This window comes from Poecile atricapillus, chromosome Z (assembly GCF_030490865.1).
Source record: "Poecile atricapillus isolate bPoeAtr1 chromosome Z, bPoeAtr1.hap1, whole genome shotgun sequence".
NCBI classification, from domain to species: Eukaryota; Metazoa; Chordata; class Aves; order Passeriformes; family Paridae; genus Poecile; species Poecile atricapillus.
Window position 1 is genome coordinate 73,230,653 of NC_081289.1, and position 18,213 is coordinate 73,248,865.

At 38.6% G+C, this 18,213-nt stretch overlaps 1 protein-coding gene across 3 annotated transcripts in view; it reads right to left on the minus strand.

Annotated features, from left to right (window-relative positions):
- The window catches only part of APC (APC regulator of WNT signaling pathway), a 103,312-nt gene that overhangs the window by 63,690 nt on the left and 21,409 nt on the right, over positions 1–18,213 (minus strand). For 2 of the 3 annotated variants that reach the window (XM_058864711.1, XM_058864710.1), the window contains exon 3: positions 1,886–2,038. The exons of the other annotated variant lie outside the window; for it this stretch is intronic. In XM_058864711.1, the coding sequence (XP_058720694.1) occupies positions 1,886–2,020 (135 nt within the window). In that variant the 5' untranslated portion in view covers positions 2,021–2,038. The remainder of the gene's footprint in view (positions 1–1,885; positions 2,039–18,213) is intronic. 3 annotated transcript variants of the gene reach the window in all.

The window sequence follows — 18,213 nt, forward strand, 5'->3', positions numbered from 1 at the left end:
ACTCCAATCTGACCCCAAGATCGTTCCCACACCATCCTGAAGGTTCAAGTCAAATCAAAACTATTTTGCGAACCTTTCCAAAGAAAAGGGTCTGAAACAAGGGAAAGACATGACTTTGTGGTTCAGGTGCAGGAGCAAATACACCTGAGGAATGAACCTATGGTTTCCTAATAGAACATGGTTTAAAAAAAAACCCAAACAAAAACTATTAAGTCTGAACAATCTCTTCTCCACCCATCCCTCAAAGTGAAAAGAAACATACTGAGTTTGATATTTAAGCTGGAGTTTTTTTGGCATTACATTCCTTAGATGCAGAACAGAACTTTGCGACAGAAAAAAATTAGACCTCTACTCTGGGTATGTTCATAAGGACAGAGGAGTGCAATAGAATCACTTTCTGTTTGGTGGTCTGCCAGATTTAAAGAACATAAAGACATTCTACATGCCAAATTAATGCCCTAGAGTCCAGCTTGTACAGCTGGACTGTCTTTAGGTCACTGGAAATTTAATTATCTGCACAAAACCTAGAAAAGCCTCAACCAAACAACCAAAAACCAAAACAGCCCTATATGGATGAAGAAGGAGAAAAAACCACATTTTTAGTCTTCTTTTGTAAAACAAGCAGGAAAATCATCTTGTCCCTGTTCTTCCCTTCCTTATTTTAGACTGCACTGAAAGGGAGTGGAAGGGAGTTACTAAAAATTTGTTGTAATATTATCTTAAGAAAAATAATTTAAATAACAGAACTCGTTTTCAGGCATGGAACTCAGTAAATAAACTTTTTTTTCTGTAGCTGCTAATGACAACCATTTCAAGTAGCTGATGTAAAGGACTATAATTTCCTTTTAATTTAGGTAGCAAAGCCATTTTCACTTTACACTGCAATGAAAGGATTAAATGTATCTGTTTTTCAAGTGTTTCAGAAAGGAGAATTTTTCTTCTTACAGTGAATACACAGTCTACATGTTGGAGAAGAAAACTAAGTTCAAATATTTTTAATTGCTATATTAATCAAATAACCATATTTTAAAAATTAAAAATTGGTTGTAAGGGATCAGTAAGTCTGTCACAAAAGACTGGGAAGCAAGGCGATGAGAGAAAAAAATGTTGTTTCATATTTTGAATATGCCTACCCTATAAGGGAGTATACACAGAAATGCAAAAAATTTCTGAGCCCTTCTAAACTCAGGTACCAAAAGCAGACTGGTTTTGCTAGCTGCTAGCAAAAAGCAGCAGAATTTGTCAGCTTAGGAAGAGCACTGCCTTAATGCAGCTCTAAGGCTTGCAAAATTCTGCCTTGTTCAGTATCATGGATCATACACACGCAGCTGATGGCGTATCCTCCTGATTAAAATCCATCTAAATTCCACTTGAGCCTAGTGTTTGTTCTTGGATGGGTGGCTCTGAAGGCCTACACTTAGCCAACAAACACCAGCAGGAACAGATCTGGGTGAATTTTTTTAGTATTAATTTAGGCTTTGGGAAAGACTGGAGAACTTGTGTTTTTTTGTTAAAAGGAACTTCTCCTGTTGTGACCTTAAATACTGTAGTTATAGTAAACCCCCAAATTTTTAAAATTACCTGAAAACACTGAAAACCTGCAGTGTTTCCCATGTTTTCAAGAGCTGAACAATACTTGCTTTGTCAGCGCTCTGGACTTCCTGCTAGGAAGTACGGGAGCACTAAAATGGTAGTGCTTATCACAGCATGTTGGAAGCTGTTTTTAGAAAACAGTTTTGAAATTAAAAAAAATAATAAAGAAATGTAGCTTTGAGAGTTTCTTTCTTTACACAGCCTGGAAAAGGGCTTCCATAGGAATCTGAAAGCATAGAAAACTCTCTGGGCGGTTCCCAGAAACCCCACACAGGCACAGAGCTTGCAATACCTTCATAGTGGACGCCTCGGTTTCCAGTTTTGTGAGGTGATTTGAGTTATCCTCTAGCTCTTGCCGAAGGTTGGAGTTCTCCATCTTTAATGCCTCAACTTGCTTTAACAATTGATCATATGAAGCTGCGGCCATCCTGGGCTACCCTCAGCCCTTAAAAAGTAAGAGAAAATATTAAATTTAAGCATATCAGAAAAAAAACCTTCACTACCCCAATGTATCTAACCACAAAATCATCTCTCTCTCCCATTTACCACATGGCTTTCTAAACATTTAATTTAAATACATTATACCAAACTGTTAATGGCTAGAACTAATGCCAGATGAAGAATTTCTTTTCCTGTGGCCTTCCATTTGGTATGCATGATTAATCAAATGAAAAAAGTTTATTGTCAGCTGCATCAGATATTAGAGGAAGCTAGAATACAAGAAAGAAAATCACTGCATCACACAAAAGCATCTTTACTACTGGCACTTCAGTTTCAACATAGAGAAACTGCAGATAATAGACAATACGTAGTAATTTTTGGATAGATAACAAGCATCTTCATGCATATCCAAAAGATGCTGACTGCCTACTTATTTTAGGAAACAAATGGTAGTCACAGATGTTCGATGTTCCTAGAATAACACACACTCTGACGGAGATGCTATATGAAAGGAAAGCAATAAGTATTGGGGAATTATAACTGAAAAAAACTCCGCATCATCAAATGTAGTAAATACATATTTTGTAAAAATATCCTCCAAGGCACAAGATTAAAACAAATTTATTTCACACAAAGTGGTCATTTTGCACTGTTTAATTTAAAGATGAAAGGCTACTCTGGATATCAAGGCATCCCATACCATTTTCAGTAAAACTGTAACACAGTCCCAGAACACCAGCACAAATACTCAGCCATTATAAAGAAGAAAGACACAAATACTTTCATTTCAATTATAAACTACAAATTGTTCCCCACTTTCCAAACCAAAAGCCGGCAGAGTTGTTAATCTAACAACATAAGTTAACTAAGTCGTGGCTAACGAATGTTCGAAGCCCTTTAGAATTAATGCTATCCATTTCTTATTCATCAGCCATTCCAGAGGAAAAAAGGAAGCCTAGCACTCCATGTAACACAAGTTACCCTTCCAATGTAATTGCAGACATTTCCTAAGTATGTGGCCTGTAACTCAGAGGAAAAAAAACAACAAAAAACAAAAACTTTTTTTATGGCAACATTTGCTTTCATTGTTATTGCAGTACTTCTGAAAAGGTGAAACAATTAAAAGCAGTTATTTAGCCTTTTCATTGTAACCTCTGACCAAACTTTGACCTTACTGCTTGTTTAACCCCTTATAAAATCAACTGTCCTCTTCCCAATGAAACTCAATTTAATTATCCAGTCTACTAAAAATTTGTAAAATTATTACTAAAAATTAGTCTACTAAAAGTTATGTAAAATTATTCAAAAGTGGTTTAACTCCGCAGTACAAATTTCGAAAACTGTGTTTAATCTTTCTAAATTTAAACTGCACAAAATACAAAGAAGAGTGTACACCACTGAAGACAGGAACGATAAAAACTGTAGTGCATTTGATATGACTGATTTATTTCCTTTCCAAGCACCTGCCACCAAAGACAGGAGGAGGAAGACACCTGCCACTTATCAAATCATTACTTCCATGAATGAAAAGAATCTGCAACATTTATTTTTCAAAATTCGGTGATGCTTTACTGAAGACCTCATTTTTGAGACATAAAGGCAATGTGAAATAAATACTCTACAATGTGAATCCTGTGACTTTACCATCAGGCTGTTTCACCTAAAAGGTGAGTTGCAGCAAAACCAAAACAAACACACGAACACCAAAACATCACTAAGGGCAAACTGCTTCTGTTACATTTAATGTATACTTTTATCTATTAAGTAACAGTTTCCACTATTATTAAGAAAATTAATGGCTATAGTTCACATTTCAGAACACTGCACGCACAAGCTCAAGAAAAGGCAGACAGAAGTGAAGAAGAATGGAAACTTTTTCCCATTATTTTTCATGAATTAGTAATATATTGTAATATTGATAGTGTTTTCACTGATGTTGATCAGTAAAATCTACCACATTTATTCATCTACATGTGATTTACAGAAGCTGTTCTGTGCCACATAGGACATGCATTTTGTTTCTCGATAGATAAGACTATCTTTTTGTCCCACTGCTATAATTCATTACTAATATGAAAAGACAGGTAATAATAAAGAAGTATCCAGTTTTTCCATTTCCTGACAATTTTTAGGAATTCTAAACAGATTTGAAATTTTGAACGATCAGCCCCATTAACAAGATATACACATACAACAAAGGAAATGGAGAAAAACGGATTAATTGGGGAGCTATGGTAGAAATACATAAATTACATAGCTCTGGTATTTTATATGCATAACAAACTTAGATATATTTTTGCTAAATGAGTAATGATCCTGAATGGGAGATTGGATTTGGCTTTCCACCCTTCTAAATCTAAGTTCCTAAGCTTCCTTTATTCTTATAACATTAAAGTAGGATGTCACCACTAAGAGACAGTATCCTATCTCAGACTAGGACTCACCCCCAGATTACACAAATGTCAAGCTTTTTGGGTTTTCAGAAAAAAAAAAAAATAAAAAATAGCTAGATGATTATCACAACCAGGGTAACCCAAAACTTTTTTTTTTTTAAGTAAACAGATGCCCAAAGGAAGCGACACTGCCACCACAGTGCTGACAGAGATGAACAGAAAAACTATATATGTAAGGAGCAGTGCAAAGACATCAAGATGACACAGGGCACTGCTGAAAGGCAAATTATTGGGCTGGAGGCAGGCTGTCAGCAAAGTTCCCCAAAAACTAGACTATGACAGACATTTTTAAATGTTTCATTATTGACTTTGGCACAAGAAGTGGCATCAAAACTTGCTCCTATGAATTCAAGAGGTTGCACAAGGTCAGAGACTCCATGTCATACACAATGAATTTGATGAACTGAGAAATAAAGCAGTAGAAACAGGGTAGAATTGCAGAGCATAGCGACACAGGGTCACTGAAAAAGGAATCTCAACCTGGAGCAGTGAAGCCTCTCAGCAGTCAGCCTGCAGGGCACTGTGTGCTGCCAATGAGACTGGCACAAGGGAGAGCAAACATCATCCCTAGATGATGATCAAATCTTTTTACAAAGAGATGGATAAGAAAAGTGAGTTCAAGTGGTTGCAGAGAAAGATGTGATATGGGGATGAGAGAGTATCTCAGAAGAAATTAGACAAGCAAACCTTGGCTGCCTTGGCACATCAAAGGCTGGGATGACACAGGCATGCTTTGTTATTAGGGAGTGAAAAACACTGAAGAGGGAGAACAATATTTGTTAAAACACAATGCAAACAGAACAAATGGGTGTAAATCGGTCATTTATCAACCTAGGCTGGCAACATCTATTAGAACCTGTAGTTCAGCAAGATCCTTGCCAAGCATAGTACACAGGAAGGAGCCAGACTTCATGGCTCAAGAAATCCAATCTTGTATTCCTAAACTTCAATACAGACAAACGCTGTACTTATTTTTGGTATCTCCAAGATACTTGTTGATTCTTCTCCTAAAATAATGTAATGCCAAAGTATTTCACAAAATAGACCATTATTTAATTTTAAAACCAGAGAAACTGCCAAATGTAATGTATGACCGCAAAGCAGCTTACGCTTTCTGATGCTGAACACTGTGTCATCTCTCAAGCACGTGATTTGTAGAGTGAAATCACAGGGCTCCATTACACATAAGCTGCTCCATGTACGAGATAAAGCCCTCAAAATCAAAATCTGCCTCTCTTCTGAAAATACGTTTTTACCAACTACCTCAAACTTGACACATCCGTTGAGAATTCAGGTCCCAAAACAATCCTTGGAATTATACTCTGAGTAAAAAAAAAACCCAAAACTTACAAATTAAAAATAATTTCTAAATTATATATTCTAGGTTTTCTAAACACACAACCATCAGTGTAAATAGAAACTGACTGTACCATTTCACTGCCTTCTTGAAGTTTCTCTATGGTTAAATTACTTGCCTTGAGGAAAGAGTTAAACTCTGGACCCTCTTGGCCAGACAGGTTTCCCAGCCACATCCCACCTCATTTGGAGCAGAATTAACCAGTCCATGGAAAAACGAGGAATACCTTAGACATGGCCCACGAATCTGAAGCTCTACCATGGCACATGCAAACATGTTCAACACCACTAGTGTCAGAATCAGCTGGATCGAAAATAAACAGCCCTTGTTTCCCCCTGTAGGAAACCACCACAGTGAGGGAAAACAGAAGAGAAGGGAAGAACTCTGACCTCCAGAATCCATTTCACATTTCACCCAGCCCAAGGGAAAATGCTTCATAACCCACTACTATGCTTCAAGTCAAGCTCCCTTTTACAGTGCATTGTTTCTTCACTAAGTGGTCATCAAAGGCAAGAATAGATCCTGAGTTCTTTAGATTTACTTTGATATAAAACTGTCCTGGAATACAGAAACTTTGAAATTCAATACCCTCATGTAAGAGACACCCAAAATCTAGCCGTGCTATTCCATATTTCTCATCACTAAGAAGCTTCTCCATCTCCTATCAAAGTAAGGTGAAATTGTGACAAGAAATTTTAGGTTTTACTGAATCAGCACTTTGCATGAATATACATATCACAGAGGAATTTCAAGCTAGATAGAACTCTTTTATGCACTAAAATAAAAATTAAAAAGAAGCCTAAATTTATGCAAACCTACTGCTAAGATTTAGATATGCATTTTCTTATATTAAGGTAACTGTACAAGTAGCCACTGCCCAGACAGGAATTTACATACACCCATTTTGATCTCAAATCCCAAGCGATAGGAAAAAATGTAATGTTGCCTGGAAACTTTGAATTTCTTAATTTATCAGAGCCTTCTTCTTTGAAATCAGCAAGCATACATATATACTCAATATGCCCTGAAGAGGTTCTACTTAAGAACCCCAACAACTTGTCATATATTAAATCTCCGTATGAAAATATTTCAGACACCTATTATTGCTTTTATCCATAAAATTTATCAACACTACCATCACATTCTACAACCACCAAAAAAGCAGATTTACTCCCATGCTATGTAAGTCGGATTTTTCACAATGTTGCTTGTCTTCTTAATGTAAAAAATTTAACTCTACATGTAGATATGTATCTGAATTCTTATGAATGTTGATATTTTTAATCTTTAGATTCAAATTTTTATTTTTCATTTTTTATCTACATTTAAATATTGATTCTCTCCAAAGTTCATGAATATCTAAAATATAATTTAGTAAGGCTGGGAAGAACCATCAACTCTGATTTCTTTCTACATGCACAAATTCTATGCAACTCTTCAGTCCAGAGCCCAATATCTTGTCCTTGTTATTCTTTACCATTCTATCAATTTTTGCCATTCATTTATGGAAATGTGTCTAATGAGGAATTGTTTCTTCAAGGGCACAATACACTGAATTCAGGGAGGAAATGCTGACTGTCCTGATATTTTTCCAATTAATTTCTTTAAACTACCTTTAAAACAGATTACTTTTAAGCACTAAGGCCTACAGGTTCTGACTTGAAGTGGTTGTGGCTAGTGGTGGGGTGGCTGGGAGGGCTGTGCTGGTGCCTCCCCAGCTGTCTGCCCCACCCATCTGTGCCTGGTTCCACCAAGGGCTCAGATGCTCTAGTGGCAGCTGCTAAACCACTGCAGATTACTGCTCCACTGCCAAGGTAGTCTGAAATAGGTGTCAGTTAAAGTTTACTGTGCTGGGTCATTAGCCACAATGCTTCAGCAGCTGTTGCACAACTATTTCCAAAAGAGGAGCAAGGCTGACAGGCAGGGCCGAAAAATCCAGCACAGCTGTTCCAAGGTGAGTTCCTTAAGTGGACCATTTTTATGCAGCTTCCTTATCTATATACCTATAAGAAAGAAACACGTGGGGGTTTTGCTGTTCTTATTTTGAACATATTAAACCATGTCAATTTGCATTAGTTCAATTTCTCTGTTGACTGAATCCTGTATTGCATTTTCCATTATTTTGTTTGAAGCATGCCTTCAGGTTTTCAGCTCTGGCAAAATACCAGCACTCCAAGAGCTGTGTTCAAGAACTTATCAGAAATGAGTATCACTGTTTCAGGGATTGTCTTATCCATTTCAGTTTGGGCAAGCTTTCAAGGTTTGCCAATCTAAAAATGTTTACCCTTCATTGGCACAGTCTAGCTCTCTCCTTCCCTACTCACTGAAAAATACTTCACTGGACTCACAAAATCATAAAATCCCAATCATGATTTTATGATGGGGATCTCAATCATAAAAGCCCACTTACTCTGATTCTCTCCAAACAGCAGAAAAATTGTTTCTGCCTTCTCCAGCACTACATTGAAAAACTGTTATTTCCATCTGGTCATAAGTCCATCCTTTACTAAAATGGCCTGTGCTGCCAGCACATTTGATCCTCCTATCCCCAGCCCAATTTAAGAACAATCCCCAAAACTTTGAGCCAGGAGCAGCTGAAAGGGAAGCCATTTTGTTTGGGATCTCTTCAGCTGGGCAATGCAGGGACACAAGTATAATGAGCTATCTGGAAGTGGCTTTGAGTGTGGTTAGAGACAGCTAAGAAAATACTCAGCCCAGAATGGAAATTGCCCATGAGTGGAGCAGCGGATTTGTTCATGCTCTCATTTCCTCTGCTTCAGCACACTTAGGTGATCAGAGATGGAGAGAGGAGTATGAAAAACAGTCATCACAGAAAACTGCTCTTCATCCAGTTTCTTTCAGCAACAAGAACTTTGATAACAGAAAATTAACTGCCAGTTACATAACACTACTCTTTTTAATAAATTAAAAAAGGATGACATTGAAAAAAAATGATAACAAATCATACCAAACCTCTAGATTACATGTACTGTGGATTCCTGGGATTTTCAACCATGTAAAAAAAAAACCAAAAAAAACCAACAAAGGCCAGATAAAGAGCCATTACTGTTATTAGTTATCCTAATACAATTTATGAAAGTGTTAGTCCCTTCAAAAGATTTTCTCTAAACTTCAGTTGCATTAAAAAGATTTTAATTTTAGTTTTTCCAGGCACTTCTGCATAAAGGCTATTTTTGTGTACAGCAGACTAAAATATTCAAATGTTACTATACCTGACCCTCCTAAATCCTTTTGAGTGGGGATTGGGTAAAGACTGGCTTTTTGTGTTTAATTATTTCAGAAATTAATTCATAACTTGGCAAGAGCTTTCAATCCATCATCATATTTTGGCATGCTTTTGTAAATTCAATACTCTGCCCATACTCACCAATCATGAACAGAAGCATAATATGTTCATCTTAACCAAAAGTCACAAGTGATCCATTTTCTCAACATTGCGTAAAATACCATGAGGAGAAGGAATGAGAACACCATCGTCTGAACTCTCGTGTGTCTCATTACATGCCAAGTATGATAAAGGTCAAGTGTGTGTTTGTGTGAAAAACAGAAATGTCTTAATGTTTGGAATTTCACTAAAGAATGCTAACAATAAAAAAACTATTCTTATTAATACAAAAAGAGTAAAATCCAGAAATCATATGTTTCAGGCTACGAACTATCAAATTCAGCTTCTTTACACTGTCAAGAAAATTCCCACTTCTTCCTTTATAATTCTGGGCTGGAAAGTTCCTTTGCTGGTTAGTCATGCTATATTCCAAATATGACTGAAAATCTGAAACGTGATTTGCATTTAAATACTATATTGAACACAAACCACTCTAAACATCATTTGAATCATAACTTATGTTGGATCAGGAATGATTCACAAGCCTGAAAACTCATCCTTCAAGGTGATCATCTTTGTTATTCATCACTAATTGTGTATGCCCTCACTGCACATGACCTGCTCCTGTTTACTTTTATATTTCTCGTAATCTTTAAGGATTCAGCTCTAGAAAGTTCAAGCTATTAAAAAGTCTGAGACAAATATTACCTATTTCACCTGAAAATACAAACTCAAAACAATTAATGTGAAATAAATCAGTTGTAATTAAAAACATTATACATACAATAAAAAAAATTCTATTATAAAAATAATTTACAATAAGTAAGTATTTCTCCATCTTGGGCAACCTATCAGGGCCATCTTCTGGGTTCCCTTCAGCACTTTTAAGGACCAGAAGACCATTTGTCTTGCAGGAAATATATCAGCACCTGACCACACAGGTGCTGCATGAATTTTGGAAAATCATTAGCGGAAACTAGGTCTTTGTTGACAATAACTTGCCATCACAGTACATCATTAGTAGCATGGCCTATTTTAAACAGGATTTCACCACACTGACAATAAAATAATTTACCATGTCATCAACATAAACATTTTACCAACCAAATTAAGATGCATATTGAAATCCAATATAAGAATTTAGAGATCAAGGGAACCAGTTGTAGCCACATGCATTTCCAACTTGTGCTGTGTTATTCCATGCTGATATAACAACTGCATACTGTGACAAGATGCATCAAGCACATTTATCATAACCAAGTATTTTATTTGCCAGGGATGATGTTTAGGAGAGCTTGCACTCATAAATAATTTAAAGTATTATATTTAAAAGGGATCTTTTAGTCAAATTAGCATTTTAAGAACAACTTACTAGAACTACTGTAGAACTACTACAGTGGTTACACTGAATTATACTATTTAAGAGTTAAAAAGGTACAGGAAGAAGCATCACCATAATAATCATCATAATCACTACTGTGCTTTTGTCACTGTATTTTAGGAAAAAAAAAAGGGTGCATCGTCTGTTTCCTTTAACATTTAAGCAATTGTAACAAAGACTCAAAATGCCACAGCAGAAATACTTAGTATCACAAATTTACCTTTTGAAACCAGTTATTCCAAACAGTAAGTTCTCAGGTGATGTTTTAAAATGTAATACTATCCAAAGCCTCTCTTACTGATAAGACGGGAGATTAATAATTCTAAAAAAATGTTATTTATAGAAATTGTTTTGAGGGGATGTATAAAGCAGGTATTTAAACTGAAACTTTTCTTATTCTTTTTTGCACATCACTGCATTTAACAGTGAGAAGAAGAAAAGCATTTTAACAGTTACTTCATGTCTCCTTTAAAATACAGAGGAGTCTGGTTCCAGGAAATGGCTCTCAGTATACATGCTTATGTGTATTTTCAAAGAACTACAACCTTAACAAAATACTCATAAATCTATTACCTGCATTAGATAACACAAAAAAGGAACCTAATAGTAAAAAGACAGTAGGAAAAAAATCCCAAAACATTAAGAAGCATTTTCAACAGAAGAAACAGCAGAGGGTGGAAGAAGTACTTAAAAATGGAAACAGATCTATATTGTGCTATTCACGTATGCACTGAAATTTACTGAAAATACTTCTATGCACACTAAGAAGCTATGTTTCTTGCTACGCCTTTAAAAGGCATTTTTCAGGGTATGACTCTCCAAATCAAGTCAAAACCGGGCCCTACTGGTCTTCTGAAGAAAATCCTATCAAACGAAAAATGCCCCTTACAGCCCACAGACAAGGTCCTCCGTGCGAGTCAACAGGAAGAATATTGTATTTTGACATGAGACCGAACAGGATGAAATGATCTGCAGCATATATGTCCTCCAAAAATCTCCACACATTTTTGCAAAAGCAAGGAGCGCTCTGCTAGCAATGACCTAATTACTAGCATAAAAGCTGCGTATCTGACAAAGGGGAAGAAAGGACCCACTGCTTCATACATAATTTATTAAGATTTCCCACAGCATTCAGGTTAAGTCGCGGACCCAAGCACCTCTTTGTGATGTTAAATAAATCTGTGAGAAGTCAGCGGATCCCAGGGCGCGCCGAGGGCGCAGCGGTGCCCCCCGAGCGCTCCCACCGGCCACCCACCCGCGCGTCCCCCGCGCTGCGGCAGCGGAGGCGCCGCCGCCGCCTGTCCCTAACAAAGCCAGGCCGGTGCCACCCGCGGGCAGCGCCTCGCCGCCCCGCCAGGGGCACCTCCGCGGCTCTGCCCGCCCCGAGACCCCTGCCCGCCACCGCTCCCCCTCATCCTCCCTCTCCTCCCGGCCCCGGAGCCCGCGCAGGGGCTCCGCTGGGCTTTGTGCCTCCGGCCGGCGCGGCGGGCTGCGCTCGGTCCCTCCCGTGGCGGCTCCCCGCCGTGACCGCCCTCCCGTCCCCGAGGCTGCGGGGCTCCCCTCCCCGCCGCGCGACAACCCTTTCTCGCACCCCAGGTTTTTTCTTTATGGTTTTCGGAGGGGCGGAGAGGTTTTTTTTTTTTTCCCCCTTTAACCCGCGAAACCGCTTACTCCCCACTGCCCGTCCCGGGCGCGGCGAGCCTCGCCCGCGCGGCAAGCCGCCGCCGCCGCCGCACTCACCCCATGGCCGCGGCCGCCGCGCCTCCATCCCCGCGCCAGCGCCCGGCCCCGCCCGCGCCACCGGCTGTGCCAGGGCCGCGCGCACGGCGCGGCCGCGAGGGTCACGTGCAGCGCAGCCAATGGCGCGCGCGCGGCCGCCCCCGCCCCGCCCCGGGCGGAGCTCCACGCGCAGCCCCGGGCGCGGCCCCGCACAGCGAAGCCGCGCTGCGCAAACCCGCCCGGCCGCGCCGCACCGCTCCGGCAGCCGCTGCCGCCCTTCGCCCGCCTGCCCAAAACAACATCTGACTTTTTCATGTAAAAAAGGAAACGGGGTCCTGCTTGTAGTAGCGCTAAAGCTGCTACAGTCCACCTAGAAATTAACTGAGACGCTGTGTTTTAAAAAGGCAGCAGGAAGCGTGTCCTTCAAGGGCATCTCAGATTTCGCTGCAGTTCACTATTTTCATGTGCTTTTCAGATATGAAAATGTTACTGCTACTTGGTCGCTTAATAACAAATCAAATATATGCTACATTTAAGCTATGTTAAATCAGAACAATAAGTACCAGTTGGAAAAAATCTAAAAGACAAATGATTTTATGAAAGAAATCAATTTATGAAACTATTTTATAATCTCCTTCTAGAAATTATCTCTCTCCAAGGGTAAGGATGTAACAACGTGTTCGTGAGGATGACTTAAAACCTCACAGAAGCACACTACTGAAATTTAAGAGACAGCAAAAATAAAGCCATATTTCAGCTGTTTGTGTTTGGTTTTCACTTTAAAAAATCCAACAATTATCTATATAACAGGTACTATAGGAATCTTTTAAAAAAACTTTGATATAAAAGCCAGCTTTGCAGAAACAGCACAAAATTAAACCTTTTTTACTCCCCTGGAATGATTCAAGAATAGATCTATGTGCAGTGCAACTCATCTCAACAAAATAAGGCATGATAGAAGACATCTGAAAAGGTGCAATGGTTCCTCACCTAGAGCAGAACAGTGCCCTTCCCTGTGGTATGTTACATAAATTATGGAGTTATATGCTTATACAAGGGAACATAAGGATAGATAACTCATTGAAACATTTATCCTGATATGCCTTTTATAATCCTTCATTCTGCCTATAATAATCTTCTGGATTTGCATGAGACAAACAGACATGTAGGACCTTGTAGCTGGGATGAGATGAAATGAAAGGCACTGCAGGCCTGTGCATGCCTGTGAGCAATTGCACCACACATTACTTAAATGCTACTAATTTAATTTCAGCTGTTTCCTCATACTTCCTTTTTCCAGTCAGAGAAGGCAACAATCCACATGCAGAAAAGATGCTCTTTATAAGATAACCTTTTATCAAATATCTTCACGATTAAGAGGATGAGTGACCCATCGTCTGTTACCTTCAGGATAGTTCTACACAAAAATTGTCTCTAACTTCACTGCTCAGGCTAACTGCAGAGGTACTGTCACTTCAGCTGTAACAGTAAAATACTTTAAGCCAAAGTTAACTGGGCCATTAGTCAAGGGTGTTCCAGGCTTTATGATTTTCTGCTACGAAGCTTCTATTAATTACAGTAATCATATGGTTTATGGTGGTTTATGATCCACTTCACAGCAACCAAGTTCATCCTCCCTCAACTGTAATGTCACATTACTCTTAAAAGGTTCAGAGTTTAGAACCTAGCTAGGTATTAGACCTAAAGACATCTTACTTGATATCTTAGTGATACACACACTGCTCACCCCTCAGAAAAGCAAACCAAAATGCTCCCAGTTTTTCGTGTGAAGCTCCCTCCATCCTAAAATTCTATACATTCAATTCACATTCATTAGTGTACATTCAAATAAATACAGACACCACTCAACACCTGTGTTCAGTTGGCAAGTTGTTGCAATAGGAGTTGTAGCTTAATACCAAATCAAGTTGCTCCAGTAATATTTTTAAACCCAAAGAGTGGCAAGTGTTCAGAAGTGGGAAGTGCCACACAGCCTGGAATGACTACATGTGCAAAAATTACACCAGAGAACCAAAGAAACTGAAATGTTATGTACTTTAAAGCTAAATTCCACATGTAAAAGTGAAAAACTAAGCATTGAGAAGTACAGTTAATTTTATAGAACCCAATCCAGGTGTATTAAAGATGGAAGGCTATATAATGTATTCATTTATACACACCATAGTGCATTGCCTGCAGCTCTGAAAAATTAACTGCAGCTCCCACTACATGAAAAGATTTTTGCTACTCCTGGTACTGGTTAATCCTTTTTAAGTCTGGGAGCCACAATCACAGCAAATTCATTGCTCTGTAGCCTGAAGTCCCAAATTTATTTGCAGAAAAAGCGGAAGCAAAAATTCTTTAATGATTTCTGCCCATATGACAGCTGAAAGGGAGGGGAAGAGCCTTTCCTTCCTCCCTCATAGCAATGTCCATTCTGTTATGATTTCATAAAAATGGCAGCTTATGGTCTGTGTCACATGTTCTTGCCTCTGCAGCAAAATCCAGTATTAAGTGAAATTCAGCTTAATAAACAGCATGCTTTGACTGTTCCCATATTGCATCTTCCAGTGGTGTCAAACCACTGCTACACAGGTGAATATATTCCCTCAAAACTGCTTTCTATGTGTAGTATTGGATTTTCCTAATAAAACTGATACCAACAAAACACTGTTTGATTTTAAAAAAAGGTCAGGCTCTCAGGAAAAAAGAACAGAATTATACAGGAAAAACTCTTTAGACTGTGCTTATTTTTGGCTAGTTATTTTCTATCTGGCAGATGGAACAAGATGACTTTTTCGCTCTTTGAAATAAACCATTACGAAGGCAGACTTAGCAATACCTGCAAGATATTACATAAACCCACCCTTTTAAATCTATTAGAAGGCTCAAATCTCTGCATGAAGATATCAAATCCAAAGAACAGAAAATTTTAGTATCTAAAGATACCTGTTCAGTTTCAAATTACTTCTATGATTTTGGACAAGATCCCTGAAGTCTACACAGCCCTGTATTCTCAAAGAATCAGATGGGAATTTGGGTCCAGAAAAGGAAACGGCAGTAGTTCTTATGAAAATTTTAATGCAATCTATGTGGTAAGTATTTCCCATTGCGTTTATAAAAATACATGTTGAGACCAAAAAAAGTTGTCATTAACTGTTACAACCTGCAACTTAGTAGCTAATTAGACTCTCTGAGTAGAGGTTTAAGGTCTTAATTTTTAGAAATATAAGGTACATTCCCCAAAGTATCTATTTGCCTCATAAAATCACGACTATTACAATAGAAAATGCAAGAAGCTTTCTGGTTCTACATAGCTGGCTCATAAATGGGACAATTCTCTCCACCTTTGCAACCTCACCCTCTGCAATACTCTTCTCCCTAGAAGCTTTTTGCTGTTTAATATATTTAAAGTGATTGATATTTTATTATTAGTCATAGAACATGCACAGAAGTATCTCAGAAACCCTGGGCAGGGAGTGGCTGGGTAATGAGTTCAATTCTCGCTCTTTTGCCAGGAACTATTTTGGCATTACTTGCAAATGTGAAACAACAATGCTGCTGAGATCTTGCCTTCAGAACTTTCTAGTGCAAGATTTAGGCATTGACTTGTATTAGACAGCACTTTTTAGGAAGTCAGTAGTTTACATATTTCACTAACAAAATAAACTGATGAAGTTTCATATGTTTTACATAGAAAGAAGTTCCACCACAACACAGGACCTGATGATGAATTTTGGCAGCTGCTGTAACTAAAGGTTATCTTGTGCCTTTCAACTTTACATAGGAAATAAAAAAAAAAAAAAAATCAACGAAGCTGAATATTCTCTTTGTTTGTTACTTTCTTTAGTACTATGAAGGTACATTCATGTCTCTCACTACCACACAAAGACAGGTTTCCTCTGAGGCCCATCCTTACCAGGTGACCAGGACCAGTGAAAGCTGGTATATACACACTTGAGAAAACTCCTAACTTGCTCCCATTGGCATTAGTATCACTGTTTTGGCCATTACGAGCTGTAGCCCTACTTTCTCCATCAAAACTCCCTCAGATATATTGCATATTATCTCCCCAGCTATACGAACTTCCAACTGTGGGCACCAGAAAGGTCATCAGAAAAAGGTTACCTGAGGATCAAGGACCTAAAGGACTACCTTTCTCATGCAGATGAAGAAAGAAGGAAGAAAAGAACTCTGTAATTATTCCCAATGTATCATCCAGAACACATGCACTAGTCCTACAAAAACAGACAGGAATTTTCTGTACTAAGAACTGATTGTCTACTATACTACTGTAGTAAATTCCACTCCCTCCCAGCCCCCCCCCCAGAAGTTGTGCTACCAGTTCCTGAACTTCAGAAGATTTTTCCACAAGCAATGACAAGCTCTGTCTTTCACAGGGGTCAATTAACTACCCCACAGACGTGTATCATAAGCTAAATGAGAAAAGCAGAAAAATGCATGCTGTTTAGTTATTTCATAACTAAGAGCACAGAAATACAACACTTGCTCTTTAAATCCTTTACATTTACATTGCCAATTCCTTACTTTTGTCTAGAAGTAGTCTGCTCTCTGGGGCATCTCCCACTCATACTTTCTTCCCTCTCACTAAGTTTTTCCATCTGCATGAAGCTTTCTTGCTTGAAATTAGAATAAAAAAAAAAAAAAATCAAGGAGAAATACTGCTTCCTTCCCCTCATCTGTTAGCTCTAATGTGGAGCCATGGCCCAGTCTGCAATATTAGTCACATTTTCTAAAAACAGTAAAGCTGTAACTGAGAGAGTTTTTTTAGAAAACTGTTAATCCAGTGTATTTCTCCATCCACTCTTCTATCTCAGCTATATAATAAGCACCACCTGACAACTCTGTGTCACAATATCTATGATTTCCTCATCCACTGATTAGGAGCGTCACACCATCCTCACATTATATCACTTCATTTCCTCTGCTGTAGCTCTTTCAGGCTGGTTAGGTAGTTTACTGTATCTGCATATTGTAACTTTCACTTCTTGTTTCATGGATAGTACTTACTCAGTCTACTAAATGGCTCAAGCTTTGAAGAAATTTGGAAGCTGACTGTAGAGATGTGAGCTAAGAATGTTGTCAATTTGTCTGTAATGTGCAGAAAGTGAGTTCACAGTGATCAGACAGATAATGAGCTGACTTTCAAGAGTAGCTTACCCCACTGACTAGACTGTGTTGGTATGTGCCAACCCACCCACACCAACTGCTTTGGATTACAGCAAATTTGCTACACCTTTTAGCCCATCTGTAATTCTGTTTCAGTAGTCTTTTAATGGTTTTGAAGGCTGAACATCTTCAGTGTAAAAGCCCTTGCATACCTCAGCATACCTCAGGGATTCTCTGGTGATTTTTTTTCAAATGGAAGGTTATTCCTAGAGGACTTTTTTCATTAATACATACTTTTTCTCTTTTCTCCACTAGGGCCATACACTAGAAAAATATTAAAGAAAGATAAAAACAGTGTATTTTCCCATGTTTTTTGGGAGGTGTCGGACTCTGGATCTGTCTGATGGCAGATTTGCACTGAGTGCATACTTGGAACGCTTGCAGTGGCCTGGGTTACAAAATAAAGCCCTATTTGGTGCTTCCTCATATTCAGCATTAACCATAAGAAGGCACAGTACTCACATGACACATGGATGACTGCACGTGCAAGTGGATGGTCAGAGTCAGTTTCTTGTTACACTGTGGCGGACAGAGGTCCCTGCTAAAAGACAGATGCTACATGGTTATGTAAGTTTTACAGTGCCCAGGAGCATCCCAGAATTCTTCACCAGTCTGACAAATTGAAGCTCTATCAATGGAATATTTACCTTTTCCTTCACAATCTTCTTTTCAGCTCCCTCTTTGTTTGGTTTGAACCAGATGTTCTTAATGAAAGAGATTATTTCTTGTAAGC